Here is a 10563-nt window from a genome sequence, read left to right on the forward strand (position 1 = left end):
AAGATAATTTGTAAGCTGTTAGAAAAATCCAGGATTGCAAAGGTCCAGAAAAAGGCAGTACAGAAAAATTCAAATAAAGTACAAAATTAAATAAAATAACCTATAAATATGCATCCCACATAATTATACAGTTCATATATACATGTGTAGACTCTCATATTAAAAACAAAAAAGGCATAAAGGTGAGTATTTTGTCCGTAGTAGTCGTGTTATACAAAAAGCAGTTTCACCTTTGTGGAGCCCGTGAGATATGCGACTGCATAGATGGAGAGAGGACACGACATACAGAAAAACCCTCACTGATCACCATCCCAGACCCTCAGGCCAGCCTTGTTGCCCCAATTTGATCAAAATGTTGTCATCTGGTCTATTCTTTTTAAAAACCAAGAGTTTTAACATCATCGACAGCTCTATATCTACATGCTTCAACATGCATGTATGTGTGTGTCTGCATCACTTTCGTCATGTTTACCCACCATAACCAGCCAGGGTTGAGGAGTCTGGGGTTGCGTTGTTTGAAGACGACACAGCGTAAGTGTGTGTGTATGTGTAACAGCGTGTTACTTCCAGCCTAATTACCAGACCTCCCGCCAGTCTGACTGAGTGGAAAGGAGAGGAGGGGTCAACTTGGGGCACAAACATGCAGCTCGACTCCGCACTGGTGGATGGAGCCTCCTCCGCATTCACGTAAACGTCTGACGGCACAGTCACAGACACGGTGGCAAAGAGGCAACCACCATCATAATACTTCATTTAATCCTAACATGGAGTTAATCTCACATTTTTAAAGCTTCGCGTGTGTTGCAGTGCGTTTAATAATAACATTTCATGTAGTAGGTGTTTCCCACTGTTGCTATGGCGATAACGAGCACAGAAAACTGGGTTACTTGACGTGATTGGGCGTGGAGGGTGGAGACGGGGAGGGGGATGGAAGGTGGAGAAGAAGCGCGTATGGCACAGGTGGAGTGGAAGGAAATGTGTCTGGACGTCAGAGACGTGATAGTGGCTCGGAGCGATGGCGCGGGGGCGAGACGGCCACGGCGGAAACATCACATGGGGCGAACAGAGACAGACTTTGGTCTGTGTGTAACAGCATCAGTTACAGTTTTATTTACACAGAGCCAGGTCACAGCATCTCAGGATACTTTGTATTTAATTATCTGTCAGACTGGGAAAGGCAATGCTGAAATTTTTTCAAATTTTATTTTTTTAGTTAATTAATACAGCCTTTTCATTTGTCAGTTTCTTACAATGTTGATAGATTAATATTCTTTTAGGGTGCTGAAGCTTTTTAAACATCAACATTTGTTTATATCTGCTTCCTTCTTTGAGTTGAATTGTTGAATCTGAATCTCTTTAAGAAGATTCTGCATATAAATGTGCAACAACTACGTGAGTGTGAACTTTGGCTACATACAATCAAAAGGTCTGTACAGAGAGCAAGAATGCATTTTTGTGTATTAGCTATTTAGCTTTCTATTCACTTAAAAAAAAAAAAAAAAAGTCTTCTTATAAAGAAATGACTGGAAACATGATTGGACTGAGCAGGAGGTCTTCGGCCTGATATAAAGTATCTCTTATCTGGAAAATATGTAGCTACACCAGGAGCCTGGAAACATTTGTCCATTGCCCCCAGACAGTAAATCATCAGGCGATGGCAGCTTGGTTTCCAGATTGGCGGAAATTAATTTAAGTTTACACAGTTAAATTTAGACAACACACTTGTGTGTTCACCTGTATAAATCCATTCATATCACCTTGGTTGTTCCACTGAGAGCAAACAAGATATATTCATGTCAGATATCAGACTTTTAGTTCTTCTTCACTCTTTATGTGCTTACACACCACTCTGCATTTAATCATGAATTATTATTCATCTCTGGCTCTCTTCGTCCTCTCACTCCAAACCTGTCACGGCAGATGGCTGCCCTTCCCTGTGCCAGGTTCTGCTGGAGGTTTTTTCCTGTTAAAAGGGAGTTCTTTCTTCCCACTGTCCTCAAAGTGTTTGTTCATTGGGATTGTTTGATGGTTGGGGCTTTCTCTGTATTATTGTAAGGTATTTATCTTACAATATAAAGCACCTTGAGGAGACTTCTGTTGTGATTTGGTTCTATATGAATAAAATTGACTGGAAATTGTTGATAATATGTTGAAGTATTGCCTATCCTTGCACTTCTGTGACACTGCAGGAATCTAATTTTTCTATGTCTGATATCTAGCATCAGTTCTTCCTCCCTCTAATCTCTAAATCTGTTGTTATTTTTTATTTGCAGGCACATTCAGAACATAAGCGAGATTAAGACAGATGTGGGCAAGGCCCGAGCCTGGGTTCGTCTCTCTATGGAGAAGAAGCTCCTTTCCAGACACCTGAAGCAGCTGCTTTCAGATCACGAGCTTACAAAGTGAGCAAAAGGACACAAACAGCAGAGTTTATATGTGCTTCCATTTATCGCAGGGTCACTATTTGTCAGAACAACTGCAATAAGTCACGCTGATGCAGATTAAAAGATCTTTGGATTTGTTTTTCTCCCTGCTGTGTGTGCTCATCTGACCTTCTTTCTTTGTTTTGTGAAGCAATGTCTGTGTCATATGAAATGAAGATGTGATCTAACCATTTATAATGCATTAAGTCTCTTGAAATTTCAGAGCATCATGCTATAGTTCCCCTCTACATAAATAATTCACAGTTTTCTTCATAATTGATATCCGAGTACTAAAGTGGGTCAGGGGATTTCTGTCTGCCTTTTATTGACCTTACAGTGGTATTTATTTCACCTAATGCTAAACAGTGTGCACGTTGTCATCCATTTACCTCAAAAATGATCATGTCTTGTGCTTGTATATACCAAGGCATTATTATCTTTTAATTGTAATCGTAGCAGAAATTATTTAATTTCTCTAACAATCTTCTTCTTTTTAGGAAACTATACAAGCGCTACGCCTTCCTGCGCTGTGACGATGAGAAGGAGCAATTTCTTTACCACCTCCTGTCCTTTAATGCTGTGGATTACTTCTGTTTCACCAACGTCTTCACAACCATCAGTGAGCCTGACCCTGTACTCCATGAACAACCAGCTTTTATGGATTTCAGTTCATTGTGTAACCTTTGTTTTCCCTCTGCCTCTCAGTGATCCCCTACCACGTGGTGGTTGTTCCGAGTAAGAAGTTGGGTGGCTCCATGTTCACAGCCAACCCTTGGGTGTGTGTTTCTGGTGAGCTGGCGGAGACTGGAGTCCTGCAGGTCCCCAGAAATACTCTGGAGATTACTTTTGAGGTTGGTATTAATTCTCCTATAAAGGCCAATTCCACTGCATTACAACTGGGTTCTTAATTGGATAATATAGTATGTAAATTTGCAAAAAAGTAAGTGTTGCAATTAGGGAAGAAAGCAGCACAGATGGAAAGAAATACAACTCTGTTACTAACCATATTATCTAAATCGATGGTTATCAAATTTGGACCCCAGGGACTTGATATCAGCTGATATCTGCAAGCAATAGCTGAAGGGTCCACAAAGTAATCCACTTATAATATAATAAAACAGTGGTCTATCATTAAAAAGTGCATGTATACAAATGTGAACTGCACTAATAAAACAGTTATTGCTCTCTCTAGTAGAAGCTGACCATCTGTCATAAATAACTCATCAAATGTAATTTCTCCCAAACTGTTCTAAGTGCTGTGTGGCCTGAGTAATTGGCAGCAAGCATGTGACTCAAAGGCAAACCAGCTTTATCTGGATTACAATGATGAGTCCCTAGAAACTCTCCCTGATGAAAGACCCCTGGGCACACAAACTCTGAGACTTCTGATTTAAATTGCTTACTCTAGGACAAATGTCCAGTTTCACAGCACTTCATGCTAAAATCAATCAGTTGTGCTGCTGGATGAGTTGCACAGGTAACAATTTGACTGCCATTGTTTTCTCTGCCACACTGTTTTGGTGAAATGGTGTTTTTGTTTCAAACGTTTCTCCTCCAACTGTGCAAAGAAGCCAGAGATGTAAACACAGAGTTGTTCAGCTCCACTTCAATAAAGATAGACACAGGAAATATTTCATACCTCGTGCAATGACTCTTCACATGCAACACGTTTTTCTAGCAAAGAATTATCTGCTCTCTCATCTCGTTAGCTATATTTCAACCCTGCACTGTGTACTACACTTTACACTCTCTGTATACTCAGTCACTTTAATGCCACCTGACATTTGCTGTGCTGGTTTTTATTATATTTAGCAAGCGATTTTTATTCTGATTGATTTTTCTTTATTTATATTTTTAAGCTTATTTACTTTATTGTATTATATTCAGCTTTTTTATTTAAAATTTTACTTAACCTCCTGTATTGTAGTCACACCTTGCCTAGTACTAGTCGAACGCCCTTTTGTCTGCAAGACTGTCTTTAATCTTCATGGTATAAATTCAACAAGGTGCTAAAAACATTCCTCAGAGATTTTCCTCCATTATGACATGATAGCATCACACGGTTGCTGCGGATTAGTCAGCTGCACATCTCTGATGTGAATCTCTCGTTCCACCACACCCCATATTTGATTGAGACCTCGTGACTGTGGAGGCCGTTTGAGTAGTCAGTTTAAGTGCATTTTACAACACAGTGGTCCCTTGTTTATTGCGGGAGTTACGTTCTAAAAATAACCCGCGATAGGTGAAATCTGTGAAGTAGCCAACTTTATTTTTTTTAAATTATTATAGATGTTTTAAGGCTGTAAAACCTCTCACTACCGCAGGTGCCTTTGACAGTGCAAAACGTTTCATTGACATTGTTGTGTATGTTGGGGAGAACACTTACAAACATACAGTACAGCACTTCAGAGTAACACTGCTAGCGATCGAAGATTTATGTAAATTTGACAAGCTGAACGCATTCTGTACTGTAAAGGAGACGTGGCACAGAGGAGACTGATTAAAAATGTGCTGTAAAAAAATTAAAAAGCATGCAAATTGCACACAAAAAACCAAATCTGCCAAACGACGAGGCCGCAAAAGGTGAACAGTGTTATAGTGAGGGATCACTGTACACACTTTGTATCGGGGTCAATATAGAAAATATCCTTCTAACTATTATACCACCACCAGCAGCCTGAACCACTGATACAAGTTTGGATGGATCCATGCTTTCATGTTGCTCATGTCGAATTCTGACCCTACTATTTGAATATTGCAGCAAAAGACTCATCAGACCAGGCAACATTTTTCCATTCTTTTGTTGTCTTCTGCTGCTGGAGCCCATCTGCTTCACAGTTCGACATGTTGTACGTCCAAAAATCACTCGTCTGCATACCTTTGTTGTAAAAATATCACTATATGACTTATTAATTCCTCCTTCTCACCTCAAATCCGTCCGGCCATTCTCCTCTGACCTCTGGGGTCAATAAGGCTTTTTCACCCACAGAACTGGTGCTCACTCAGTAGTCTCTCTTTTTCAGACCTGTGCTCTAAACCTTGGGTTGTTTAAGAATAACCCATCTAGTAGATCAGTTTCTGATATGCTCAGACCAGCAGAAGTCTCTTAAATCATCTTTTTAGCCAATTCTAATGCTCAGTTTTAACTTTAGCAGGTCATCTTGACCATGTTTACTTGCCTGAAAGCATTGAGTTGCTGCCATATGATACTTGGATATTTGCATTAACAAGAAGTTCTGCAGGTGTAGCTAACAAAGTGTGTATCATTGAGTTATGTTGGATTATTTAAAGTGGTTTGATATATATTCTATTTAATGTTCTGGCTTCTCTAACACAGGAATTTCATGTCTTCTGGAAAAAAGATTGTGTATCTTATCTTAGAAACTCTGTAGTCTAAATGTGATTTTTTTTTTTTTTTTTTTTTTTTTTTTTTTGGGTGTTTGACATTAATCTGGGTCCTTCTGTCTCAGTGCCAGAACCTGGGCAAACTCACCACAGTGCAGATGGGTCATGATAACACAGGGCTCTATGCGAAGTGGCTGGTGGAGTGTGTTGTGGTCCGCAACGAGATCACGGGGCACACTTACAAGTAAGCATTACCGCCTGGTGGAAAAATGAACCCGATACCGATTTGGCCAGTTGGTTGTCAAAAAATCGACTCGGCGTGCTCATCTCACAGGTTTCCGTGCGGCCGCTGGTTGGGGAAGGGCGTGGATGACGGCAGCCTGGAGAGGATCCTGGTGGGAGAGCTGATGACCCCCAGCTCGGAGAACGATGAACGGATGTGCCGCACACCTCCCATGCAGCAGTCCCCGGGAATGATGAGGAGATTTGTTACCATCTCGCCAAACAGCAAACCAAGTGAGTTTGTAGAGCGTTTTGTTCTACAAAGAACAAAAAAAAAAAACCCCTTTGATGTGGGATTTAGCTGTTCCTCACCTGCTAATGATTAAAATCTTGCCTTAAAAAAAAGAAACGACCCAAAAACGCCTGAACGAGAAAACACAACGACAAATTGTTTTAAACCTGGATTGGGAGTTACCGTCATGTGTCTGCTTGTGTTGTCTCTCAGTATCTTTGTTGAACTTTTTTTTTTTTTCTTCTTCTTTCATCCAGAGCTAAACACAGGTCAGATCCAGGAGGGAGTGGGAGAGGCCATCAATGGGATTGTAAAGCACTTCCACAAGCCAGAGAAGGAGGTGAGAGACGGCAGTCTAGACAGGCCCAAACATGTACTTCTATTATTCATCACAAATGGGGAAAAAAGCAGCCGTCTGCTCCGGTGGCCCCAGCCCCCCTCAGTAACTGTTCTGCCTGTATTATAGTTCAAATATAAAAAAGAGGGATTTGTGCTGGTTTTTTTTGTTTTTTTTTTAATGATCTTATTTAGCTTATTATTATTATTTTGACCTAGAGTGCTGTCTGTTAATTTTCCTCTTCTGGAGGAACTAAAATAGAACTTGAATGTTGATAATTATTACATACTCGGGCAGGTGGAGAAGGAGAACTGCAATTGAAGATTTTTAAAGTGTGTTGTAACTTAGCTGCTGATTACAGGCTTTAAAAGTCATTCATTATAGTTTCAAAGGATTTTTTTTTTACTGGGAATTCCCCTTCACTTTTGCTCTACCTCCTTAACACACCAACAGAACAATAACGTTGAAGTCTGCTTTGTATTCTCCCGTGTGTCCTACTATACTGTGTGTGTGTATATGGTCTCTTAGTTTAATGATGATTTAAATGTTTTGGAGTTCTCATTCATTTAAATATGACCACAGAGAAAGCTGTGGAGTAATGATCCTTTCCATTGTCTGTTCCTGCAACATATTTGGAAGGTGGTTTGGCATTTTAATGGGATAGCTGATCCATTAAATTGGCATTTTCAGGAAAAAACAGTCAGCAATTTTGAGGCAACTTGAAACGAGCTCTAAATGCATGCATGTATTTTTGCTCTCTCCACAGAGAGGCAGCCTGACCCTCCTGCTCTGTGGGGAGTACGGCCTCGTCTGGGCTCTGGAGCAAGTTTTCCAGCACGGTTTCAAATCACCGCGACTCTTTAAAAATGTCTTCATCTGGGACTTTTTGGGTAAGGACTCAAGCTTGTACTTGCATCCTGCATAACTGAATGACAAACGGTAAAAAGCCTGTGTCCCAATAAAGAACAACAACCAACTGCAGTAATCTGCAAAGTACATTGTGGTGTACGAGTACTTTGGAAATGTCTGTTGATGTTGATCGATTGTTACTCTATTGAAAAATGCTTTAATTTCAAAGAGGCCTCACATTTTTTTTTTTTTTTTTTTTTTTTTTTTTTTTGGTTAAAGTAGACCAATGTTTTGCTGTTACCTCTCAGGTGTAGTGTGTGTTTTAAATACTGTTAAAAACTGTTAACTGAGTGGTCTCCTTTGTTTTTACAAAAAAAAAAAAAAACCACAGAAAAGGCACAAGTTTACTTTGAAAGTGCTGAGCAGCGTGAGGTGACCCCGGATGAAAACTGGCAAACCAGAGTGCGCCACTTCTGCCGCTTCATGCGCGCCATCAACAACGCTCCCAGAAACATCGGCAAGGACGGGAAGTTCCAAATGCTCGTCTGTCTGGGCGCAAGGTAGGAAGGACCACGTATGCTGCTAATGTTTCATCTAAAAAGAGATAATACACATTAATTAATAAGAGTAATTGGGCCCATCGACATGTGACTGTGCCAAAATTAGAGAGGTTATGTTAGTTTGGCTTGTTAGCGTGTATAAGCGTTAAAAGAAAACATCCGCACAAAAGATGAGATGAAAAAGTCCATAAACTAAATAAAGGACTCAATAAACATTTAGAACACTGTTAATATTCTTGTGGACAAAAAGGAAGTTGAGTGTTCAAAGTGGATGCAATAAAACTTCTTAGTGAAGCTCGAGACATAAAACAGTCTTTGCTGATACACTGATGTCAGGTTTTAAGCATAGTGTAATGTAGTTTGCTTTTATTCCACCACAGCTTGTGATTTTTATTGAAAACTGCATCACATGTTAAGCTGCTCTGTTAACTCCACATGTGTCATCTTTTGTCAGGGACCATTTGCTCCATCACTGGATCGCTCTGCTCGCAGATTGTCCGATCACTTCTCAGATGTATGAGGACACTGCACTGATTAAGGACCGCTCGCTGGTAAACGCTCTGATCAGAGTACTGCAGACTCTGCAGGAGTTCAACATCACCCTGGAGGCTTCACTCGTCAAAGGTGTTGGCATCTAAAGCCAAACCAGTTTCCCACCCACTGGACTTGACCAGGACGATCACTGGGGACCACTAAAAAGAATAACTGAACCTTTTATATGCAGGAACAGGCTTGAACAAAGGAGACTTTCTGGCTTATATTAAAGCTACTGTTAACATTTGCCATATATTAAGTGCAATGAGCCTTTCCAGATATGTTGTTATTTTTATCCTTGACGATGTTGCCATTAGATGTTTAAAAATATGTTTTCTATTACGAACCATGATTTACACATTATTGACCTACTTGTGCTATAATGTTTTACTGAAAACTGAATATTTTCACCGTTATCGTGAACTGCTGGCGACGGCTATATTTAAGGGAAAGTGGGGGATCAAAACTGTTAATATATTTTCAGAGGGGGAAAAAAAAAACAGTATTATTTTGTTAAATTGGTCAAGTTGCTTGCTCTGTTATCAACTCCGAGTTCAATGTCATAACGCAGAGCTTAGAGCAAATGATGTGGATGTATGCTTTGTAAGTGTGTGTATGACAGGGAAGTTTGTAGAGCGTTAGGTGATTCACCACGTGGGCTGTTACATTCAGGCCTTTCCCTGATAGAAGTACAAGTATGCAAAATCTTTCACAAGGAGCACCTTCAGCAGAGATGAAGATCCTGTGTGTGTGTGTGTGTGTGTGTGTGTGTGTGTGTGTGTGTGTTTGGTTTTAAGCCTGTATTCAGCGATTAAGAAAAGTAACCCCAAAGTTCTCCAAGAGATGCTCGACCCTGCTTTTTGTGCGACCTGGATCACAACTACAACCTTCATGCTAACACCTCCAACCAGCCCGTTTCTCCTGCCATCATTACAGCTCTTACACTACATTTGCTGTTGTCTTCTGCAAACATAAAAAACTGTGATTATCTGAGTAGGCTTCCTGTGATGGGAATGATCTCCTGCTTCCCATGTGAGGAGCAAAAGGACTGTCTCTCCCCCCCCCCCCCCCCCCCCCCCCCCGTCGTCTCCTGATTTTTATTTTTCTTCCTTCGCATCATGTTTTCTTGCTATGCAATATCCACAAGAGAAATTAAACTCCCTGTAAACTCCATATCAGGGCGTCTTGAGATGGTCCCAGGCCCTCCTCCGTTATAGACATTTCACTTTACTGTGCAGAATATGTGATGGACTTCTTACCTGTGCCAACAACGTCTGGAATGACTGTGTTGTACCCATCTGTGTACGACCCGACACACAAGCATCTTGGGAGATATATATTTTTGTTTTCCAATACAGTTGTACATTTATTGATATAGCGGTGTAATGTAGTGTTTACTAAGTGAGCAGCAGTGTACAGTGTAAAAATATATTAAGAATAAAGCCTCTGTAATGCATTCAAATGGGTGATTTTGTTTTTCATTAACACATTTATATTATTTGCTCCAGGAGCTCTGGAGTTTTACAAGCTGCTAGAGAAAAACTTAAATATATGAATTTGGGCTTTAGAAATTAGGTTTTGTTTTTTTTTGTTTTTTTTTAATGAAATGGCACATTTAACAGAATTGTTGATTAATCTAATAGTGATAATAGTGTGTGTGTGTATGTATATATATATATATATATATATATATATATATATATATATATATATATATATATATATATATATATATATATTTTAATTATAATGAATTTATTTACTGCCCTGAATTCAAGTAAAGTGCTTACAGTAACTAAAATGTGCAATAAAGGGAAGCTTAAATGCATATTTAGATGTATAATTTAGATGAATGAGCTTTTTAGGTCCTGCAGTCTTGATTTGATAGCTTTTAAATGGCTGTTGTACATTCATATTTCCGCTGAATGCCTTTTCTCGGCTGAGAAAATGTAAACAAACTCTTTCGCGCCATATCAAAGAGGTGTTTTTCTTTAAAGGTTT

General features: G+C 39.7%; 1 protein-coding gene and 1 long non-coding RNA gene across 5 annotated transcripts in view; one reads left to right on the top strand and one right to left on the bottom strand.

Moving 5' to 3' along the window:
* dennd5a (DENN/MADD domain containing 5A) overlaps window positions 1-10018 on the top strand; it is a 34038-nt gene extending 24020 nt beyond the window's left edge. For all 4 annotated transcript variants that reach the window (XM_085454367.1, XM_085454385.1, XM_085454377.1 and 1 more), the window contains 9 exons: window positions 2274-2402; window positions 2921-3042; window positions 3129-3274; window positions 5894-6012; window positions 6103-6284; window positions 6540-6622; window positions 7386-7509; window positions 7860-8028; window positions 8483-10018. In XM_085454367.1, coding sequence (XP_085310493.1) covers window positions 2274-2402; window positions 2921-3042; window positions 3129-3274; window positions 5894-6012; window positions 6103-6284; window positions 6540-6622; window positions 7386-7509; window positions 7860-8028; window positions 8483-8666 — 1258 coding nt within the window. In that variant the 3' untranslated portion in view covers window positions 8667-10018. The remainder of the gene's footprint in view (window positions 1-2273; window positions 2403-2920; window positions 3043-3128; window positions 3275-5893; window positions 6013-6102; window positions 6285-6539; window positions 6623-7385; window positions 7510-7859; window positions 8029-8482) is intronic.
* LOC146718713 (uncharacterized) overlaps window positions 7859-10563 on the bottom strand; it is a 9622-nt gene continuing 6917 nt past the window's right edge. Inside the window, exon 2 of the long non-coding RNA XR_014920180.1 lies at window positions 7859-8062. This is a non-coding gene — a long non-coding RNA (uncharacterized LOC146718713). The remainder of the gene's footprint in view (window positions 8063-10563) is intronic.

This window comes from Copadichromis virginalis, linkage group LG1 (genome assembly GCF_057382275.1).
Source record: "Copadichromis virginalis isolate Kocher_CV1m ecotype Utaka linkage group LG1, C_Virginalis_male_GT1.1, whole genome shotgun sequence".
Taxonomy (NCBI): Eukaryota; Metazoa; Chordata; class Actinopteri; order Cichliformes; family Cichlidae; genus Copadichromis; species Copadichromis virginalis.